The 23,860-nt window shown below is 42.6% G+C and overlaps 1 protein-coding gene across 1 annotated transcript in view; it reads right to left on the bottom strand.

The window, feature by feature from the left end:
* Positions 1–443: 443 nt before the first annotated feature.
* The window catches only part of GUCY2D (guanylate cyclase 2D, retinal), a 36,259-nt gene continuing 12,842 nt past the window's right edge, over positions 444–23,860 (bottom strand). The window contains exons 7-19 of the mRNA XM_027857195.1: positions 12,401–12,481; positions 11,691–11,903; positions 11,386–11,542; positions 9,314–9,463; positions 8,340–8,488; positions 7,466–7,629; positions 5,687–5,879; positions 5,241–5,415; positions 4,903–5,001; positions 4,602–4,696; positions 3,384–3,469; positions 2,666–2,779; positions 444–1,583 (exon numbers count right to left, since the gene is read on the bottom strand). Coding sequence (XP_027712996.1) covers positions 2,686–2,779; positions 3,384–3,469; positions 4,602–4,696; positions 4,903–5,001; positions 5,241–5,415; positions 5,687–5,879; positions 7,466–7,629; positions 8,340–8,488; positions 9,314–9,463; positions 11,386–11,542; positions 11,691–11,903; positions 12,401–12,481 — 1,656 coding nt within the window. The 3' untranslated portion in view covers positions 444–1,583; positions 2,666–2,685. The remainder of the gene's footprint in view (positions 1,584–2,665; positions 2,780–3,383; positions 3,470–4,601; positions 4,697–4,902; positions 5,002–5,240; positions 5,416–5,686; positions 5,880–7,465; positions 7,630–8,339; positions 8,489–9,313; positions 9,464–11,385; positions 11,543–11,690; positions 11,904–12,400; positions 12,482–23,860) is intronic.

Raw genomic sequence — 23,860 nt, 5'->3', positions numbered from 1 at the left:
TCTTACCCTATGGTAAGGGTGGCTATGAGCGCACGGATACCATCTCTGTCTCTTTCATATCTCCTTCCTTGATTAAGTGACAGAGCAGCAAACTTGAGATAGATATGCTAAAGCATTGACCTTATGAGTACTGCAAGGTCTGGAGAGATTGTGGAGTGACAGCTGGCATCTTTCTCTCCCCTAGTACCTGAAGTACACACTACCTTGTCTGGAGAAAAAGGAGGGGAGAACCACGTGGAATCTAAGTGAAGGAAACACTAAAATGTAGATCTGAGCCTTTCTGATAACTCTGGATGAGAAATGTATAAACAGTATTTGAGATCTCCTCAAAAATGCAATCCAAGAGGACCCAGCATGAAAATAACAGTGGTTCTAATTTTGAGAAGCTGATTTCACATAAACATGGTGAAGAGCCCCCTACTAGACTGAGAGAAGCTGTTTCTGAGCACATCATAAATAAGGTGTGAGATGATGTATTACATTTGTTGAATAACAACTTTCTCCAAATGTCAAATCAAGCTTGGAATGATCCTTGGACAGCTATGGTGAACATCAACGACGACAAAATAATATGAAGAATGTCTACTGTTGGAATCGTTTTTCAAGATCAAGTTGTATATTATGACTTGTGTTCTGAGATCACTCATGATTGCAATGACATGGCTGCTAGGCATGATTGAAAGGGTGAGGGAGGCTGCTTCCATTTTTATACCCACTCAGTCCTGCTCCAGTAACCACTGAGTCATCAGTCTTCTGGCTTCACAGCCTAGTAGAAGACATTTTTTTTTCCCAACCCATGGCACCAGGCCCTCAGTCCTGAATGGCCAGAAAATAGCTTTCCCCAAGATATAGTCTTAACCTGGTCACTTGGAATGCAACCAGGGAATATCTGAAGTCACCCCAAGGACTGGCACTCATTGGGAGGTCCATCGCTACCCTTCCAAACCTCTGGGATCTTCTGATGCTTGAAGTTCCAAAGTCCTCAGACCATTTGGGCCTGCGGGTTCTGATGGTCCAAAATCCTCTTGAATCCCTGGGACCTCCCATGTTGCAGAATTGTTTGAAGCTGGAAGCTCAAATGACTAAAAATTCTCAGTTTGAATAGGGTCTAAGGCCCTTGGTGGCTGGTTGATCTGAAGCCCCGGAAATCTCTGCAGTTAGAGGAGACTTCAGCGTAGGAGGTTCTAGAGTTCCAGAAATCCAACAGTAACCAATGTTCTAATGTCTCAGGATCAAGACCCATTGAATGTCAGAGGGTCAGAGTACAAAGGGTACCTTGAAAATTGTATAATCCCTCCTTATTTTATAGAGAAGGAAAATTACTTGTCAAGAGTCACGAAACAAACTTGCAGTCAGGTATTCTACAATCTGAGAATCTTTTGGTTCTGGCATCAGGTATACCAGAAGACGCTTGGCCCTGGCTTTGAGCCAACTCAAAGGGTCTGGGACTTTAGAAAACCTAGCTACAAGTGTGCTTTATGGCCTCTAACAAGTCATTATCCCTTCTAGGCCTCAGTCCTCTTCAATGACACCAGGGAACCATGAGAGTGTGACATCCAGGAACAGTACAAACCATATTCCTCCTGAGGGAGAGAGAGAGAGAGAAAGGCATTAGAAAGTAAACTGGGTGTGAATGGAAGAACTAATACAGAGGAAACAGGGCGGGTGGAGGGCTTGTAACATTGGAACCTTACTCTTATCTGGTTTGAAGAAGAAACAAAGTACATATATAATAAGGTGTAGAAGTCTTCTGAACTTCTAGAGAGGTGAGAAAACTGGGGGGATAGGGTGAGGGAGAGACTCTTAGAAGGGTGTATTGATTAAGATTGGGAGGGTGGGGTGAATAGATAAGGGACGGACTTTTAGAGGGGAGGGTAAAATAAGGAATAAGAGCGTAAGAAGAGAGGGTAACGTAATAGAGATAGGGTGAAAAGAGAGGCTGAAAAGGAAAATAGTGAGTAAAAATAAGATGGAGGGAAATTCACAAATAGCAATTATAACTTCGAATGTTATTTGAACATTATTTTCAAAAGCTTGCACAGAATAATGAAGAGCGAAATGGGCAGAACCAAGAGAACATTGTATACAGTAACAGCAATATTGTTTTAAGAATGACTTTGAGCGATTAAGTTATTTTTGTCTACTATAAATGCCCAAATTAACTATAAAGGACATATGAAGAAAGATGCTATCTGTATCCAGAGAAAGAATTGATAAATAGAAGCATGTATAGAATAATTGTACACCCATACATACAAATATACATACATACACATCCACACACACGTATATATGTATATATACACACACACCTATTTGTGTCTAATGGTAGCCAGCTCTGAGATGAGGGGAAGGAAAAAAAAGAAATTTATGATATTTTTGTTGTATATTTGAAAGGAATAGCAAGTTGTATACAGTAGACTTGCAGCTTCACGTGCAATCATCTTTTTTTAATTGTACTATGTTATGGAAATGCTTGTTTTATTCCATAAATTAAAAATAAAATTTTTAAAAATAAAATAACGAGAAAGATGATCAAGTGGTGTCATAGAGGAGTGGTCATGAAATAGATTTCAGGTGTCCACAAAGGAGGCATTTGCAGAGAGGATTCATTACAGGGGATACCACAGAGGGGGAATTATGGGGTTTAGGAAAAAGGAGTCACCTGTTCCTGAGGCCACCTCCTCATTTTCCCAATAATTGCCGTGGACGTGCCTTCTCCAGTTTCCTCCTTCTGTCTTCAGGGATCTCTCGCAAACTAATGCCATGGCTACTGGCCCTAGGGAAATTAAAACAACAACAACAATGATATCAACAACAATAATATCTCACATCTATAGAGAGGACTTTATGCTTTTAAAATTATTTTAAAATTTTATTTATTTGATTTTTTACATTGCACTTTCTAAAACAGTTTCATATGTACTATCTCTTTTGCTTCTCATGACACCCCAATGAGGCAAGTTATTATCTCCATTTTACAGATGGTAAAATTGAAACTAAGAGAAAAATGATTGGTCCAAGGTCACAACTTAGTTTAGAGCCCACATCTCCTGACTCCCAGTCCAGTAGTTGGGGTAGAGGAGAAATACAGGTATCAGAAGCTGTAGGGTGGTAGAAGTGGGGTGGAGGGGAGGGGACAAGAAGGACAAAAGCCTCTGTCCATAGGATTTAAAGTGGAAAGGGGCCTTCAAGATTATCTAGTTCTTTTATTTCCCAATACTTATGCTCAAGGGACCGCTGAAAGAGATGTAGAGAAATTGGAGAGGATGGTAATAGTAATAGGAAACTATCAAATCCTTCCTCAACCTTTTCCACTTGCAATCTTAACATCTCTGTGGGCCCCAACCCCACCACCCTTCCAGGGTTCCAAGCCCACTCACCCTGGCTGCAGGTCAGGAGGGGTAGGAATGGGTTTGTCAAATCCTTTTCTCCCCACGAGCCAGTAAGTTTTTTCTGTGCCTTTTCCCTATGGGGAGAAATGTGGGAAGGCAATCAGAGTAGGTATGGCGTTAGGAGGGAAGGTTAGTACAGTGATCAGAGGACCACAGTGAAAAGAGGCTAGATCTGGAAAGGAAGTTCAAAGCCAGTAGGAATAGGGGAGAGTGGGTTCCAGTGAACTGGAGAGTAGTAGCCAAGGAGGAGTCTCAGACCAGGGGCAAGGCTAGACCAGAGACCAATGGTATCTTCTTGGAGCAAGGCTTGGCGATGACTCTACATTATTAGTCTAGGGTGTAAGAGGTGTTTGGGGGGGGGGAGAGGGGAGGGAGCTAATAGTGGCTTGGTATCCTGGAGAATGTACCTATTCCAGCCAAGGGATAGGAATAAGGATGGATATTCGTTGAGAGTTCTAGGGGAAAAGATTGTAATGGAACTATACTACCTGATACATTTGTAAATATTCCATGAAATATTTAGTCATCTTTAAAAGTTAGGATGTAGTCTGCATAGTGTGACTAACCCAGACATTAGTTACAACTTTTTAGGTTAATTTAATTGTTTTTAGAAATGGGTTCTCATTTGAAGACTCATTCTTTCACCAGAATTTTAAAAAATAAAAGAATATTGTTAGCTTTTCTGGAGAGAGAAAAGGAGAGGGAGACAAAGAAAGAGGGAGAGAGAGACAGAGAGAGGGAGGGAGGGGGAGAGAGAGAGAGAGAGAGAGAGAGAGAGAGAGAATGAGACCACACACTAGGAAAGATGTAGCAGTGAGGCCAAAGGTTTTCAGAGGGGACAATCCCATTATGGGGGAGATTCTATAGTAGAGGAAGGAAACATGCATTTATTAAGCACCTATTACATGCCAGGCAGTGTGCTAAGCACTTCACAAATATTATCTAATTTAATTCTCACAATCTCACAACCTGGAAAGTGGGTGCTATTATTATCCCCATTTTATAGCAGAGGAAACAAGCAGAGGGAGGATAAGTAACTTGTCCAAGGTCACACAACTAGTGCACAATGCCTGCACATAGTAAGTGCTATGTAAATGTTAGTTATGATGATGATGGTGATGATGTGTCTGAGATAAGATGTGAGCTCAGAGCTTCCTGACCAAGTCCAGCACTCTCCCCTGTACAGTTGCTTCTGTAAGGCATCACCTTGAGCTCTGTTTTGCCTCTGACTTCTACCTGGAAGCCCTCATTCAAACCCTGAAGAATCGTCACGGTACTCAGGTTCACATGGATGCGATAGGCTGAGGGAAGGCAGATTGATAGTTTAGAATACGCTCCAAAATCCTAACCCCAAACTCCTCCCTGGTGCCCCATCATTTTCTGCCTCCCCCAAAGCTGTTCTTTTAACCCTTTTCCTAACTCTACCCTTGCCCTGACTACAGCAAACCCTTCTTATTTTTCTTCCCACCCCCAACACGTCCAAACCTCCACCCCGGCCCCAGCTCACGTAGCCCTGTGGACTCCATTCGAGAGGCTGTATTGACAGTATCTCCAAAGAGGCAGTAACGAGGCATGGTGAGGCCCACCACTCCAGCCACACATGGGCCTAATTATAGACATAGGGTGGCGCAGGGTCACGGAAACACACAGAGACATGGAGCAGAGAGAGAACAGAGGATATGTTGTTGGAAAACAGAACCAGTGCATTTTTTAAGGAGATTTGGGAGAGGCTCGGGTAAAAAGGTTATCCCTGGTGTGGAGCCCAATAGGATGGTGTGGGGAGCTCTGGGAATGAAAAAAATTTATTGGCAAGGGGTGAGAGTTCTTGGTGGGTGGGGTGATTACCAGAATGCAGGCCTATGCGGATGCGGACAGGAACCTCTGGCATATGGCGCATGCGGAAGGAGCCCACAGAGCTGAGGATATCCAGTGACATGTTGGCAATCTCTGCTGCATGTCTCTGCCCATTCCGCTTGGGTAATCCTGAAGCTACCATATAGGCATCACCAATTGTCTCCACCTTTGGGGACCAAGACAGCCAGCAATGAGCTATCCCCAACTCCCCGCCTAGTGTCTGATTTCCATAGAATCTTCCATTCTATTCTGGCTTCTTCCCTTCCCATAGTCCTTCCAAGGCCAAATACTCCCCTGCTTAAGCTGAAGTTCTCACTTTCCACTTCCCCTCTTCTCCCAACTGCTATGGCATCAAAAAGAAAACTGGGTCTTCCGAGTAGGTAGCACCCCTCTGACCCTTTTCTCTAACTCCATCTCTACCCCTCCATGTCACCAACCTTGTAGACATCATGGGAACCGATGATGGCATCAAAAAGTGTATAGAGGTCATTAAGCAGATCGACAACCTCAATGGGCTCACTCATGGCTGAGATAGTGGTGAAGCCAACAATGTCACTGAAATACAGAGTGACCTCCTCAAAATATTCAGGCTCTACTGGGATCCCCAGCTTCAGAGCCTCAGCCACGGACCTGGGGAGGAGAGCATAGTGAGTACAGAGCTGGAGGGGTCCATTCGGCCAACACTGAGCAACCTGTTTTATGCAGAGTACAGTGTATAATAAGTGCTAGGGAAAATAGTCCCTGCCTTGTTCAAAGAGCTCACCATGAGAACAGGGTGTCATACAAAGGTGTCATACAAAGTGCTATGGGAGCTCAGAAGAGTCAGAGATCATCCCTGGCTGGGAAGATCAAGGAAGGCTTCATGGAGGAGGTGGCATTTGAGCTAGGTCTCAGGGAGCACCTGCCGGTCACAGGAAACAGCATGAGGAAAGAGGTGGGATATGTTTAAGGAGCAGTAAATAGTCTAGTTTGGCTGGGGAGGAGGGAATTATGTACAGCTTGTATCTGTGTGGGATGGTTAGGGCAGAGTGTACCTGTACCTAGGACCTTAGTCATCTCCATGGGAGAGGACAATAAGAAAAAGGAGGGGGGACAGCTAGGTGGGAGCTAGGTGGTACAGTGGATAGAGCACTGGCCCTAGAGTCAGGAGGACCTGAGTTCAAATTCAGCCTCAGATACATAACACTTATTAGCTGTGTGACCCAGGGCAAGTCACTTAACCCCATTGCCGAGCCTAAATAAATAAATAAATAAGAAAAAGGAGGAAGTTGGACTAAATTATCTCCAAGGTACCTTCTAACTCAAGATATTTTATGGTTCAAAGACAGCTACATGCCCAAGGGGTGATCCGTCCTCAAGGACTTGGCCACTGACTTGAGGTGAGAAATGTAGATAGGATTCCTGACCTCAAAGTCTGGGCCCATGTCCTGGTAAAGAGGACACTGGGTAAGGCAGAGGGTACACGATGGCTTGGTGAGAATCACACTGTAGTTCTCACAGTTAGGAGGGACTTTCGAGGTCATCTAGTCTTACACCTTCATTTTAAGATGAAGAAAGTGAGACCCAAGAAAGTAAAGTGGCTTGTCCAATACCCCACAGGTAGCAAGCACAGATAGAGCTAGGATTTGAACTCAGGTCTTTCAATTTTCATAGCTAGAGCACTTTCTATAGCATTACTTACTCTCAGATAAGCAAGCCTTAACTCATCCCACTTACTCATGTTCCCATCATTTCCCTGGATGCTTGTGATCAGCCGCCTTCAATATATTCAAACCTGCCTCTCTCCATGCTTATACAGCTAGATCCCAATTAATGCCGATAATAAATCTTGTGACACGTTCCCATTATTTGAATTTGTATTCATATTTCCATTGGGCTGGAACCAATGACCATATTTTACATAATTATAACTTTGATAGCCCAAATTTAAATGCATGCTACCTCTTCATGGGATTCATTATTTGCATTAATCAGGATCCAGTTATGTAGTCAAATTTTGATTGTTCTCAGAGAGAACCCTAGTTGGAGGGACTATCCATATAGATTCTAGAGAGGTTTCAAGATTGAATATGGTCCATTTGATCCTGGAGCTCATGCTCACCCATCCCTTATACCCTCTCCTTGCCCTGCTCTTTGTGGCATATCTTCTCAGGCTTGTCCTCCAACCGCAGCCATTCTCCCTCCCCCCACTAAAGTGTCTCAGCAGAGCCACTCACGGGGGAAGCATCTGAGTGAGCAGTTTGTCTGTCTTCTGTTTCTCAAGCTCTAGCTCCTCCGTCCGCTCTCGAATCAGATCCTCCAGGTTGCTAGAATATTGTTCCAGCATCCGCAGCATGGAATCAATGATGTTTGTCTTCCGGCCCTTGTTAATGTTCTTGAACTTGAGGGTAGAAGGTAGGGAGGAGTGGCTCTTAAGGACTCAGTCCCGCAACAATCCAAGGGCTGTAGCCCTAATCCTCTCCCAACCTCAAACTCCTTGTCTCACTCTATCACTCCCTACTCCAACAAGGGTTTTCTTCCTTCTTCCCTTCCCCCAGCAGTTAAACCAGTAAAGTTGGACCTTCCTTCTCTCTCCCATCAATTCCTGTTCTCACAAACAGATTTCCTCATGTCTACCAGCTTTGAGCCTAGCCAGGGTAAGGCAATTGTTTGAAAATTGTGCTCTCTTTCACCTTCACTGTTTGTGTTACTGTCTACTGGTGGTTTTCAGCTGTGACTGCAATGCATGTAACACAAAATAAGTACCTATGGGCACAGAGAACAAAATTATCTGCCATTAAAAATATGTGCACTTACAAAACATGATATTAAAAAGTGTCCCCTGTTGTTCCATTTATGTCTTAGGCAGCTGTCTACCTTACCTAACCTATCCACCCCTAGTCCTGGCTATGTTCTCATTCTCTGGGCCTCCTCCCTGGGGGACTAGGCATGTACAATACACCAGTTAAAAGTATCACCCCACCACCATCTACTCTAATGTCTCCCTCAACCCCAAATCATTGGCTGAGTGCAGTATTACGCTAATCCTTGGCTATGGGGCAAGGGGCTACTCTGCTCCTACATATTCCTGGGACCCCTCCAGTCCCTGACCAGGTCAAAGGTTGTATCCACGGTGGGTCTTAGGTCTGGCTGCTCTGCCCAGCACTCCTTCATGAGCTGGATACACTCCATGGGGGCCTGGTCTATGGACACTGAGGGCCGGCACATTGGTGGGGGGCTCTGTACTTTTTGGACAATCTCTGTGGGGAAAGAGAGCATAGAGTCGAGAATCTAAATACCAGTCCAAAATCATCCCTGATCCCAGCTCATCTAAGAGTGACTTCTGGGAAATATGCATGAGAAAAGGTTGGGGACAGTAGTAGAGAAGGGAGTGTGGTATTAAAGGAAAAGGCCTTTTGGGATCCATTGAAAAGAGACTGAGATATTGAAGAGGTTCCTAGTGAGGGAGGACCTAGTGAGGGAGACTGGAAGGCTGGTAGCAAATGACCAATGGACATTATAAGGCTAGGAACTAGGGGTCCTGGGGGGTGACTTCTTCATAGATGAGTTTCAATAGTGTGTGTTGTGTGTGAGGGTGAGGGGACCCTAAGGACACTGTGCCATTTTGGCCTCAGAGGTCTAGCCAAGGATAGGCCCAGATGCTCGGGTGTGCCAGCTGAGGCTGGTAATTCCCAAAATTCCCAATGTCTCTAAGGTAGCCTGCCCCCCCAACCAGAAGTGAAGATGACATTGCCCCATAGAGATCCTCTACCCCACCCTAACAATCCAGGGAGGCATAGCTCCCCCAAGTTACCAAATAGTGTGGTAGGCTCCAGTATGAGGAAGAGGGACTCAGAAAGGGTAAGAAAATGGGGCCCTAAGATATGAAAAGACTCATTGGGTTAGGGGTGGTGTCCATGCCTTTAGGAATGGGTTCCAGGTTAGTATCCCTGGGAGTGAAGGGAAGTCAAAGGGAGTGCCCAATTAGACCCCAGGACTGGGAGAGTCCCCGTATAAGTGAAGATGTCTTCTTACTGACTTCCTCCCCAAAGAACAAGCCCAAAATGGAGGTTGGGGGGAGATACCCTCAGGGGTCAGCTCCAACATGGCATAAGGCTCACAGCGGCATACTACTTCTTGCATGATGATGCCCAGGCTGAACACATCTCCCTGCAGGGTCCCTTGTCGTTCCAAAGCCTCATTCCGCAGGAGTTCGGGGGCTGTCCACAAGCGGTCTTAGTGGGAGGGGGGAGGGAGTCACAGGACAGGGAGGGAAAGGAAAACTCTTAACATACAGTATTGAGGGCCAACGCCAGGATCCCATGATATCAGTCCCTGCTTCTCCCCAACTCACTAACCATGTCAGGTTCCATGATGAGTTTCTACTACTATCAGGAGACTTGTTTCTCATAGAATCAGAGAGCTGGAGCTGGAAAAGCCCTCCGAGATCACAAGGTCCAATTCTCTGATTCTCCAGAGGATGAGACTGAAGCCAAGAGGGAAAAAAGACCTTGCCTAAAGTCATAGCTGTTTCGTTGCTCAGTCAAAACTAAAGGTCATTTCAGTGTTCTTTGCAACAAAACTCCTTAACAGCCTCTCCCCCTAGAGGGGAGTCCTCACTCCCTCAGACAGAGACCATAAGATGTCAGAAGAAGGGAACTTAAGATTATCTATTCCAAGTTTCTCATTTTAGCTTTCTGAAGATTTCCTCATCTGTAAAAAGGAAGGAGTAGAAGGGGTAAATGGGTAGATTAGGTGATCCCTAAGATCATTTTTGCCTGGATGGCATGCCAGCCCCTCATTCTCAACATGTCAAAAACTGAACTTATCTTATCACCTTCTCAAGGAACCCTTCCTTGGCCCCAAAGTGGTCAATGACCCTTTAACCCTCAGACTTCAGACATGACTTTTTTTTTGCACCTCAGTGATATGTTTAGCTTGTATTATTTCAGATTGTAGTTATCTATGGATCCCATATACTCCCCCTGACTGCAGATTCCATCATGACGGGTATTGTCTCTAAATTACATCTCCTCCCTAGAGGAAGTGCTGTGTAACGGCTAGAAGCTGCCCTTAGCGTCCAAAAGACCTGGGTTCTTCCAGTCTTGCGATACAAGCTGTGTGCCCACCAGCAAGTCCATTAACCACTTGTTTCCCCAAAGCAACTCTCTGAAAGGTTAAGTTACAGAAGAGTTGCAGGTCAGCATTAGTGGAGAGAGCTTCCATAATGAGACTTCCAAACCCACATATCGGTCAAATCAAAGAACCAGACCAAAGATAAACATAGTTTCTTCCCACATCTAGCACTGATGTCTGCACACAACAGACACTTAATTTGCTGAATTGAATTGAACTCTACCTCTGCTCAGCCAGATTAGTTCCCCTTCCCAACTATGACTTTAATGTCAGAGTTATTACTGTTCTCCTTGGCACAGAGAGGGAAACTAATTTGCCTGAGATTGTGTAGCTGGTCAGTGGCAGAGCTAGGAATAGAATCCAAATCTCCCGATTTCCAAATAACCCGGGCTTTGACCTTTGCTTTTTGCAGATGATAAGGGGATGCATAGTACTGCCTTTTCCTAAACTACTCTGGAGCTAAGCTCACCTTTACTATTGCTCCAAGGACTAAGCCCCCTCGCCACTAACCCTTAGAAGCTCTGGAGACTTCTCACTTTCCAGTTAGGCTCTGAGAAGATTTGGAGATGAATTCCTACCTCGGACCTAGGGGACTGAGGAAAGATCCTTGGAAGTAAGGGCCCATTCAGTGGGCCTCTCCGGTTGTGGCCTGGGGTATCCAAAAGGATGTTGAGTGACAAGGACACGTTATGTTTCAGAACTGGTAGAAAACTTAAAGATTATTCAATCTGATCTCTTTAATTTACAGATGAGGAAACTGAGATCGAGAAAGGGGAATTGACTTGTCCAATGTTATGCAAGTAGTAAGTAGCAGAACTGAAATTCAGCCCAGTCTAATTCCAGGGCTCCTTCTAATATATCACCTCTGCGGGATAACCACGAATTGTACCTTGGAAGGGATAAAGACACTAGGAGGAGTGATGGAAAACAGAGATGCAGTCAAATAAAAGGTCCCTGGGGGCAAGGAGAAGGGAATTGTTAGGGAACAAGGAATATGGGGACGTTTGGGAAGGGCCTTTACCCTCAGCTTGGGGTGGTTCCAAGGATATTCTCTGAGCCTCCAGCAACCGCCCATGACCATGATCTGTGATCTTGAGCACGAATCTCCCATCCACCACACAGTTCCGGGACTTGAGTCTCCCATGGGCAACCCCACGATGGTGCAAATAGCGTATGCCCTTAGAAGCAGCAGTTAGAGGTTCAGTGAGAGTGGGGTGGATATAACCATAGCCCCTAGTTTCCGACTCTGGGATCGCCACTACCCGACTGTTCTGCTTTCCCTTAAGTCCCTTCCTCTGCTTCCTCCCAAGAACACCTCTCCCTTACCTTAATGAGATCAAGCAGGAGGGAGGATTTGAACATCCAGTCAAGTTTCATGTCCTTTTGAGTGAGCAGATCTTGGAGGGATCCTCGAGTACAATACTCAGAGACCACAGCTAGGATGCCCCCTCCTGGCCCTCCTGATCCAGCCCCGTCCATATTCCCAGCCAGGAAAAGCCCCACATAGAGAGCTACGTTCTCATGGCGGAGCTCCCGCAGCTATGAGATTTTGGAGTTGGAGAGAAAAAAAGGCAATCAGACTTCAGGGGAGTAGGAGTGGGGAGGGAAGGATGAGGCTGTCAAAGGACTTTCTGCCTTAAGGAAAAGAAAAAAAGGAGAGAGATGTCTAGGAAGCCTCTCACTACTGATTCCTTTTCCAAAGAGAGGAAGCTTTCTGTGAAAGAAAAGTCCCAATGAGAGGGAAAGGAGGGAGACGGACCATCAGGATGCTATTGGGTTTGTGGGGGGAAGGACAAGTAAAGCGAGGCTTGGGACAGAGGTTGAAGGGTAGAACTCTTTCCTACTTTCTAATCTTAGGTTTTGCTAACTCGGCAGAAGATGTTGTGATATTAGACAGCTAAACCTATTTTACTAGATTGTAAATTCCTTCAGGGTACAAGGCATTAGTTTATTCACTTATTCATTAGTTTATTCAGAAATGCCTTGGGAACATTGGATGAATGAATCTCTCTCCTACTTCCTTAACCTTTCCTCACCTTGGAGAAGGCCATCTTGGTTGCAGGACGAATTTCAGTATGTTGGTCACCTGGAAATTTCTTCAGCCAAACCCAATCTCCCTGGAGCAGAGGTAGTGGAGAAGAGAGGATCAGTGTTTAAGGAGGACCACCCTTCCCCCAAAGGACGGAGACGCAAAAAACTTCCACAATTTTTCTTGGAATCTCTTTCATTTTTTCCTTTTTTTTTCAATGAATGAAAATATATTTTCTCTCCCTTTTCTCTCCTTATAACAAATATTCAGAGTCAAGCAAAAAAAAAAAGAATCCCTCATTGGCCAAGTCCAAAAATGCATGTCTTGTTTTGCATTTTAAGCCTATCACCTCCATGACAAGAGAGGGGTAGCAATGCAATGAAGCTTGGTCCTCTGGAATCAGGGTTACTCGTTGCATTGATCAGAATTCTAATGTCTTTTAAAGATGTTTGTCTTTACAATGTTGTTATTGTAGAGATTATTCTTCTGGTTCTGCTCATTTTGTGCTATGCTATTTTGCACTAATCTTCCCAGACTTTTCTGAAACTGTCTCTTTCATCATTTCTTATGACATTACAGCGTTCCATTACATTGTTGTTGTTGTTTTTGTGGTTGTTCAATCATTTTCCAGTAGTGTCTGACTCTTCATGACCCCACTTAGGGTTTTCTTGACAAAGATACTGGAGTGATTTATCATTTCCTTCACCAGCTCATTTTGCAGATGAGGAACTGAGGCAAACAGGTTTAAGTGACTTGCCCAGGGACATATAGCTAGTAAGTGTCTGAGGCCAAATTTGAACTCAGAAAGATGAGTCTTCTTGACTCCAGGCCTGTCACTCTATCCACTGTGCCACCTAGCTTTTTATTTAATAATAGGAATTAATAATATGAAGATCATTCTACCCTGGGAAAATGGGGTTCCATACCTAGAATTATGTTTTACACACTAACTTGGCTGGACCACATTCATTCTACAGGTTACTGGGAATTGGGTTCAATACTTCATCATTTTCACATCATTATCATCCTTGGCCACTTGATTATTACTGGATTATCAGTCACCATCAGTGTAGAGTCAGTCTGGAAGAAGAGAGTTCTGTGCTTAGAGTATGGGACACTCCCCATCACTTAACCTTTATAATTTGCCATAATCATCACCTTAATGTATCATCATAAGTATCTTGTCCTCATTACTACAACAGAAAGAACTCTGAAGGAATTCTAGACCTAGATTCTGATTCTGACTATGCCACTGATTAGCTCTGTGACCATGTGTAAGTCACTGCCCCTCTCATCAGCCACACCCTTTGTAAAATGAGAGATTGGAACCAGATGACTTCTGATTCTCTGGTGCTAAAGCATGCTATACTGAGCTTTCTCCTATCCTCAACCCTCTGCCCTTCTCTCTATGCTCCCTTTGCAATCCCATCCTTTCCTGCAATTTCATTAAATCTGATAACTCCCAGATCTATATGTCCAGCTACTGAGATATACTGTGGTACAGGGGGAAGAACGGCATCTAGGTGGTATGGTGGATAGTGAGACAGGCCTGGAGGCAGGAAGACTCATCTTCCTGAGTTCAAATTTGGCCTCACACACGTACTAGCTGTGTGACTCTGGGCAAATCACTTAACCATGTTTGCCTCAGTTTCCTCATCTGTAAAATAAGCTGGAGAAGGAAATACCAAATAGAATCAAATAGGGCCAAAAGAGTCAGACATAACTGAAACGAATGAACAACAAAAGGGTGAATAATGCCAGATCTGGAATCAGAGAATTTAAGGTTGAACCCTGGCTTTGCCATTCCATACATTTAGTCATACCTTTGACCTCTCTGGGCCTTAGTTTCTTCATCAAATAAAGTTAGGGGGTTGCACGCCTTTGCTCCCTCCTGATGGAAGGCGGGAGAGGAGGAGCAGTCAGTGAGACTAAACATCAGAATTGTGTCTTTCCTAAAACTCCTAGGCTATTGGCAATCAGAGTCTGAGGACATAGCCACATGAAAGTTGTTCTATTACATATTGGTTTATTCCATTTGTTGATTCTGAGTCTATAGGTTAAAACTATATGCAGAAAAATCAAAGCAGGGGGAAAGGGAAGAAAACTAGATGATCTCTAAGGTTCCTTCTAGCCCTCATTAAATGATGCTGTGAGCTCCACATGGATGTCCTGCAGGCACTTCTAACTTAAAACTGAGCTCAGGGGCAGCTAGGTGGTACAGTGGATAGAGCACTGGCCCTGGATTCAGAAGGACCTGAGTTCAAATCCGGCCTCAGACACATAACACTTACTACCTGTGTGACTCTGGGCAAGTCACTTAATCCCAATTGCCTCACCAAAAAAAAAAACAAGAACAACAAAAACTGAGCTCATCAGCTTCTTTAACTATATCCCACCCCTCACCTTATAAAATTGAGCTTTCCTTTCTTTCCATTTCTGTGCACTTATAGAATACCAGAAAATCATCTTCTTCTCTTTTCTTTCATGGACGTAGAGTCAGAAAGATTTGGGTTCAAATCCTGCCTGTGTTACTTCCATGGGGAAATCATTTAATATCTCCGAGCCTTAGTTTCCTCATCTGTAAAATAACACTTGTAGTATCAACTTCACAAGGCTGTTGTGAGATTCAAATTAAATAATTTATGTAAAATACATTGCCCTGTATAAATGTCAGTTCCTAACCTGACAGATATTGACTGTGTGTCCCTGGTTAAGTCACTTAATCTTTTAGTGGTCTCTGCAAATTTCTAAGACTCTAAACTGAAGAGGAGGTGCCGGTCTACATTGGAAGGCGAAATTCTTCATCTGGGAGTTGCCTATACTAACGAAATTGCAGATCCAGTGTCTATCCATATAAATGTAAGTTATTATTATTATCATCATGGAAAAATTACTGTCATTTTGTTCAATGGAATTCAGATAGAGACAGTCCTGGGAAATTAAGCTCCAACCTGGGAATTTGTTTTGCTTGATTATGTTTATTGTTACAAGGGTTTTGTTTTTCTTCTTCTTTCTCTTCCTTTCCCCTTAGTGGGTTGGGGGAGGTGGAAGGGGAAAAAAAAAGAAATGCTTGAAAATTGAAATAAAATTTAATTAAATTAAAGAAGGAAAAGTCAGTATTCTACTGATGTTCTTTTATATTTAATAGTCTATGGACTATTGAATTATTTTTTATAGTTGGAACTAACGAATTACCATATAAGTTCATCTTTGTAGGATCAGTTAAAGAATCCTTGGGACAACCCCAGTAATAGAATCACAAGGATGAAATGTTCTTTAACCTATTCTCATATGATTCTTATTTCTTCAGCAAAGTCTCTGTATTTTGAAAGCTTTTCATTCCATACATTTTGGAGATATGAGTCTTTGGTATGACAACATCTTTTAAAATATTTGCTCCTTGAGAACAGGGACTATTTGTTCTTAAGATTTTATGGACTGACGTTATGTCTGGGTAATAATGGGCAACAGCACATCCTGTAATAACACTCCAGTTTCACTACAGTTTACTGATTCACCAGTATTTTGACCAAGGACATTTGAAGTCTGTATTTGTAGTAAATGGGATTTGTTGTTTTTTAGTCCATGAAAGACACTGAGCTTCCAGAAAGTATAATTCTAGTCACCAAGTTGCTGTTGTTATTGTTGTTTTATAATTATTATTATTATCAACAATATTTAGAGGTAGCTTCTGAGTCAAGCAGATTGGGGTCCAAGTCCTGCCTCTGAAATATAGCGGCCTTGAGACTCAGTTGAGAGGCCTTGAGAGAGGCTTCTCAATGCCTTGAACAACCAACCCTCTAATAATAGCCAGCATTAACCCCACTTGACAGATGGGGGAAGTGAGGCAACAGAGGTTAAGTGATTAGCCAGGGTCACTCTGGTAGTAATTGCCTGAGACTGGATCTGAAGTCAAGTCTTCCTCTCTACAAGTCTAGCACTCTGTCCAGTGGGCCGCCTCTAAGGCTGTAAGTTGCCAAGCAGGTGCCAGAGTTAGAGGGAGTTTCTTCATCAGGTGTTTCCTACACTGGTCACAGATCTTGACTGAAAAAAAAATTATTATTATTATTATAAAGTTAGTCACTTTGTCTAGATGACCCCAAGATATATGGTACTTGTCCCTTTTTCTCCATTAACCTTATCATGTCACATCTGTATTAGTGGAATCGCCCTTTAGCTGGTTTCTGGCAAATGGCGATTCACTTTCATAAAAGTGGTCATATATTGTGGGGTCAGAGGGGTCTGTGTTAAAACATAAGATATTCTAAAATATTTAATGGAAGTCAGTGAGGACTAACATGAAAATGCCAGTCTGTTGTGCATTAGGACCCTAGAGTACTACTATGAAGCAGCTCCTTTATAGAAAAGTTGGCCCATAAACTTAACCATGGTGCAATGGAAAGAATTGAATGTGGAGTTATAGGTTCCAAGTTCAAATCCCAGTTCTGCTGTAACCTGGGCAAATCACTTAACCTAAATCTCTGTAAGAGGGATGACTAGGTGACTGCTAGTTTGGAAGAAGTTAATGGAAGTAAGGTTCCTTCCATTTTCAAATCTGTGACCCTACGAAAAAGCAGCATTGCTATGTGTCATGTGACTCAATGTCATGGCCACACACATGAATAATCCTATATCTTCTTACCTTTACCTGGTTCAAAGTTAAAAAAATTAATGAAAGGTTAATTCTTGGGCAGGTAGGTGGCACAGTGGATAGAATGCCAGGCTTGGAGTCAGGAAGACTAGTCTTTCTGAGTTCAAATCTGACCTGATATTTACTAGCTATGTGACCCTGGGCAAGTCACCTAACCCTGTTTGCTTCAGTTCCTCATCTGTAAAAAGAGCTGTAGAAGAAAATAGCAAACCACTCCAGTATCTTTGCCAAGAAAACACCAAATGGGGTCACAAAGAGTCTGAAACAGTTGAATAATAACAACAAACCACATGTAATGATCATACTGACTTAGAGCATCATGTGTTAATACTATCTATGTTCTGTTGTATTTTTATTTATTTTGTTAACTATTTCTCAATTACATTTTAATCTGGTTCTGCTCTCTTCTGGATGTTGCAGGTTGCACAGGAGCAGTTAACTGTGTGTTTGACACCTTTGTCCTAGGCAACTCTCTAATTGTAAGTAGACCTGTATGGTTAGAGGGTTCTTTCCTGTACCATTAAAATCACAGGCCCAGTCTCTATCCCTAACATTTATGCTCCACCACTAACTGACTACACTTAAATGTGATTGAGTTTCCAACAATATATTACTTTCTTCTCGGATATCTTATCTTTAATTGTAGGAATATCTTTCTTTAAAGAACTTCCATTATCATTAAGCAGAAGACTCCTGAAATCATACTATATTCATCCTCAAAGTTTTTCTGAAAATATAACTACTTTAGACCTTCTGAAATAATAAGGGAACAAAAGGATTGATCCATGACCTCCACCTTACCATGATACAGCGGAACTGGATTTGGAGTTCAAGTTCAAATCCTCATTCTGCCATTTAATACTAGCATGACCTTGGGCACTTACTTTCCCTAGGCCTCATCTGTCAAATGAGGGGTTGGACTAGAGTAGAGAGCCCCTAAGGTAGATTCAAAGTTTCTGACAAAGCATATGAAAAACTTCCTTTTGAGTTTCTCTAGAAATATAAGAAATTAGTATTTCTCTAGTCCAAGGATAGGGAACCTGCAGCCTCAAGGTCCTCAAGCCCATTGACTAAATACAAACTTCACAGAACAAATCCCCTTAATAAAACGATTTGTTCTATAAAACCTGGACTCAGTCAAAAGGCCAAACCCAAGGACCTAGAAGGCCACATGTGGCCACAGGTTCCCCAACCCTGCTAAAAATCCTTTTCAGACATTTCCTTATTTGAAAATATGTAGTCCAAGAACAGAAGATGTTTCTTTAGAGAAATGGATTAAGGGTAGAAAGCAAACCTTGTACAAAGAGTACCTTGTTAAATTCATTGCCTTCCCTCAGCCCCTGGAATGACTGTCCTGCTGACTACTTAAAAGAAGTGCCCTCTTCTCCATTCAGAGGACAGTATCCTATTTCTTATTCAGAGATGATTCTGGATGAGGTCACTTTCCATCCCTGAAGGCAGTGGTCAAGGAAAGACTTGAATAGTTATTAAGTGAATATTATTCTATTTGTTGGAATAGAATATTAACCCCAAAGTGTATTTTAATATATTATGACATTTTCCTTGTTGAAGATTACTCCAAATGTGAGTTCAAATCATGTTTGGAGTAGAGAGGCATGTGCAAACCATGGGTAGAAAAAGGACAAAAAAGAAAAAGGGTGGGAGGGAGAGGGACCTATGTCAGTTTGGACATTTCTCTCTAAACTCTAAATGACTTGGATTTAGAAAAATGTTAAATTAATAAAAATAGTTTCTGGCAGACTTGTCCTGTATTCCTTCAGGGATGATCATTGAGACTAGCCTGGTTAAATTCTAGAACCCTATTCCTGGGAATTTTAGGGGCAGAGTTAACCGTTTCCCTTCTTCTAGGATCTGGAACCAATTTAACCCAAGTATAGGTCTGCCCATCATACCCCCTTCCTCCAGGTTTGTCCTTTTTCTGACTGAGTAAAGGTTAGGACCCCTCCCCTTAGGGAGGATTGGCTTCCAAATGCTTTTTTAATACTTCTGGCTTAGAAGTTAATAGCTCGAAGAAATCATAGACACCATCTAATCTCACCTCCTCATTTTACAAATGGGGAAACTAAATCCCAAAGTAAAGAAGGTGTCAGATAGCTAATAAATAGGTGTCAGATAAACTCAAGTGTCAGATAGCTAATAAATGGTAGAACTAGAATTCATATAAAATCCAGATATCTGAGTTGACCCCTAAGGTCCTTCACAATTCTTAGATTCTGTATGTAGTCCAAGTTCCATGTGAAAGACTGACCCTCCTACATAGACATTGCCATGGAAACTTAGTTTGTAGGAATGCAGGTTTTGTTTCCACCTTGGCGAAGCTTCCTTTTGGATAGAAACCAAATGGCATCTTGGAGGAGGAAGGATGGTCCTGCCAGGGGTTACCTCATCTTGCCAAGCCTATCACGGAGCTAGAGACAACCCAACAGCATTCCTGCCACCAAAAGCAAATACAACAGAAGCAAGGCCTGACCAGACCACAGAAATACCAGGAGCAGAAGTTACAGTGGTAGCTGAGAGTGAAATTCAGTTTATCTCTAGGCCCCCTCTCCTGCTTTACATCCTTGAACTGCTGAATCTGACCACTTTTTTTTCCCCATTTCCCCTTCCAACCTCAGTGGAGAGGTGAATATGCCAGCTGCCTGTCATCACCTTATATACCTCATTTAATGCATATCTGTGTTTTTATGATAAATGATAATTCTATTAAAGTATGGCCATTTAACTATGATTAAGAGAGAGGAAGCTAACCAAAAGGTAGAGATTTTCCCTAGTTTAACCTAGGGTGAGGATAATGTGATAAAAAAGAGAGAGACTGAGTTTCTACAATTTTAGTAATGTTACACTATATATCAAAGACTGCCTTTTTGAACCCAGAGAGAGACTTAACAAGGAAACAAGCCTGTGGAGAGGTGTAAGGGGTTAGTGCAGTTGTATCTCATTGGCATTTGCTGCTTGTCAGGCATTAGATAGCTCCTTGTAACCACGAAGGGTCAACAACCCATGTGGGGTTTCCCTCCCATTTTACATGTGGTTTGGTATTTGATAGTATTTGGTGGCATTTTTGTAATGTAATCCTACTTTTACGACCCTCTTTTAGGATTTATCAGATTTATCAGATCTCCACATCTCCTATATAGCTTCTACCCCTAAAGTTCGTAAGTTTGGGCCTCAATTTCCTCTTCTTTAAGTGATCCAGGGGTGATGTAAGGCTCAAATGGATATAAAGTAATTTGCAAACTCATCATCGTCTTCGTCGTCATCATCATCGGACCTCCAACCTGGCAATGACTTCATTACCTGAGCCTTCAACCGCCCTCCTACTGAGTTCAAGAAATGTTTATAGAGCAATATAAGAATGATCTGGAAAAGGTTTAATGGGGGGAGGGAGAATGTATGCACTTATGCTTTTAAGTTTAATTGGCATTATTAACAGTTCATTAGCTCTAGAAGATGAAATAATAAATCAAACCTTGATTTGTATCATTTGCTGATTTCTGAGGTATAAATTCTTACACTGAAAATTTATCAATCAGCTCCCAAGCCTGTTGGAGCTAGTTCCAGCACATCTCTGGCAAGATCCTTCCTGGCTCTGCATTGTGTTGTGAACAGAAGTGCTGCTGTTATTGTAAAAGGGAATTGTATAAGTGGGTTGAGGAGGTGAGAGGGAGCTTAACTGAACTAGGAGGATGAATGATAGCTACAGAATGAAGCTGGAAAGAGCTAAAGAATACGTGTTAGCAAGAGAATGAGATGAACAGGGACGAAAGAGACAAAATGATAGGGAGAGGATAGCCGAAGACAGAAAACCTCCATGTTGGTGGAATTGCAAGTGCAGGGTCAAGGGACGGAGAGAATCTTAGATAGGAACCTCAACCTTTTCTTCATAAAGAGCTACTCTGATTTTCCCAATGTCTTAGAGGGGAAGGATTTGGGGTGGGGGAGAGAAGAAGGGTGAAGGAGGGAGAATGGGGGTTGGACTATCCTTCCATAATTTTCAGCTTCTCTCCCCTCCATGCTCGGAATCCCTGAAATGGGAAAGAGGAGAAGATCTTGTAGTAGAAATAGGACATAGCCTGCTCCTTTCCATCAACTCCCCAGGTTGGGGTGGAGGGAGACGGTAAAGAAGGGCTGTCGTTTGTGACCTTGAATATAAGAATGTGGTCCATTCTTATAATGTCAGATATGTTAAAACTCAGGAAGGTAGAGGAACTCTAAAGGCAACCAAAAAAGGGTGTTTTTTTTTTAATCTATCCTAGGAGAAAAGAGAGAATCAAAGAATAGGATGTTTGGGGTAGATGGGATGATAACAGAAAACAGAGAGAAGGCAGAACTGTTCGATTATTATTTCGCTTCTGTTTTTTCCCTCTAACAAAGAAAATGGCATTTGTACTGGAGATGAGAGAACAAAAATGGCTAATAATATTTGCGAACATTTAGGTGGCACTTTAAGGTTTGCAAAGCAAAATAGAGAGATGATGCCTGATACCAGAGTCCTGTTGACCCACTCTCATCAGAGGGAGGTTACCTGACCCAGAACTTGCAGGTGTGATTGCTGAGCCACTATGAGTGATACTTGGAAGATTATGGAAAACGGGAGAGGGACTACAAACAAGATGGGAGATTGGCAAACATGGCCCTCATTTAAAAAGAAAGGAAAAGTGTCTACAAACTATAAGCCAATAAGTCTGATTTTTGTTACCAGGAAAATTCTATAATGAGTCATTAAAGAGATGAACCAGCTTGACTGGTGAGTCACCAATGGTGATGAATGGTGAATCACGGTGAAAATTCTATAACTGGTGATTAAAGAGATGAACCAACTTGGTTGTTGAACCATTTTGATTACAAAGAATCAGCATTTGCTTCACCAAGGATAGGTCATCTCAGACTAACCTCATTTCTTTTTCTGGACAGGATTACTAAGCTGATAGATAAGCAGAGAGCTGTAGAGTTGGTTTACCTATATTTTGGCAAAGCTTTTCATAAAATATCTCATACTATTCTTTTGGAAAATATATAGAAATGTGATTAGAGGAGAATACAATTAAATTGACTCAGAATTGGTTGGATGATTTGGGGCTTTTAGCGGACTATAATGCCAATATGAGTCAGCAATGTAACATGGTAACCCAAAAAATGCATTTTTGGGTTAATAATAATAATAATGATAGCTACCATTTATATAATGGTTTAAAGTCATTAATAGCTTCACAGATTAGAGGGTGATGGCATCACCTGTCACTCTCACACCTTCCTCTTCCTCCTCTTACTTATGAGCAGCTGAATGAAGCTGGAGGAAAACCCATAACTGTACTGACTATAATATACCATCACAAATTCATGTTATCCAACCTCAGCTGGGTCCTCACTATAGCAAGACAGTCCTTTTAATCTTTTTTAAGTCCTTTTAGTTGATTCCCATCTCTCTCTCTTTTTTTTTTTTTGATTAGGCAATGGGGTTAAGTGACTTGCCCAGGGTCACACAGCTAGTAAGTGTTATGTGTCTGAGGCCAGATTTGAACTCAGGTCCTCCTGAATCCAGGGCCGGTGCTCTATCCACTGCACCACCTAGCTGACCCTAAGTATTTTTAACCAGCCTTCAGTAGGGGTCCTTTATCCCTGGCCAAGAGTTCATTATTTCTATATTTTAAGGCATGGTCTAGAAATCCAGACTGTTCTCAGCACCATCTTTTTTTTTTTTTTTTTTTAGGCAATTGGGGTTAAGTGTTGATTCCCATCTCAAGCCCAACAGAAGCTACAACCTTTTCTTGCTGCCTCAACATCTCTTCCTCTCTACCTCTCTTCCAGCTGAGGACTTTGCCTCTTATTTAACCTAAAAAATTGAGGCCATTCAACTGGGGTAACCTCTTCTCCTATTCTCTTCATCTTAAAACCCCTTGACATCATCTTCCACTCTCTCCTCCTTTCCCTCAGCCTCTGGCAAAAAAGACTCTTTCCTTGCCAAGGTCAAGCCCTCTACATGGGCACTTGATCCCATCCCCTCTTGTCGTCAGCAGATTGCATCCTTAATCTCTTGAATCTTTAACCTCTCCCTGTTACCTGGTTCTTTCCTTGTATCCTTTAAGCATACCCAAATCACTACAAATCTTTTTTAAAAAAACTTCCCTAGGCCCTACCATCCCCTCAACATATTGCTCCACATCTCTCCTCCCTTCCTCAGCCAAATTCCTTGAAAAAGTTCTCTACGCTCATTGTCTGTCTTCCTTTACTTTCGCTCACTCCTCGACCCTTTGCAATCTTGCTTCCTACCTTGTCACCACTGAAACTGCTCTCCCCAAAGTTACCAATGCTCTTAAGTGCCTATTCTGATGATCTTTTCTCAGCCTGAATCCTTCTTGGTCTGTCTGTTGCATTTGACACTGTTTTTTGTTTTGTTTTGTTTTTGACTAGGCAATGGGGTTAGGTAACTTGCCCACACAGATGGTAAGTGTTAAGTGTCTGAGGTTGGATTTGAACTCAGGTCCTCCTGAATCTAGGGCTGGTGCTCTATCCACTGTGCCACCTAGCTGTCTCACCTAGCTGCCCCCTGCAGTTGACACTGTTGACCATCCTGTCTTCCTGAATACTCTCTCCTCCCTAAGTTTTTATGATGCTACTTTCTGCCTCCTGTCTGCTCTTTTTCTCAGTTTCCTTTGCTGGCACACCATGTACCTACCTATCACCTGTGAATGCCTGACAATGTTCGCCCTGGACCCTCTTCTCTTCCTCCTCTATTCTCTCTCTCTCTCTCTCCCTCTCCCTCTCTGTCTCTGTCTCTGTCTCTCTCTCTCTCTC

The sequence above is a fragment of the Vombatus ursinus genome, unplaced genomic scaffold (genome assembly GCF_900497805.2).
Source record: "Vombatus ursinus unplaced genomic scaffold, bare-nosed wombat genome assembly UNPS02011916.1, whole genome shotgun sequence".
In the NCBI taxonomy this organism is placed as follows: Eukaryota; Metazoa; Chordata; class Mammalia; order Diprotodontia; family Vombatidae; genus Vombatus; species Vombatus ursinus.
This window is presented reverse-complemented; position numbering and strand designations above follow the sequence as displayed.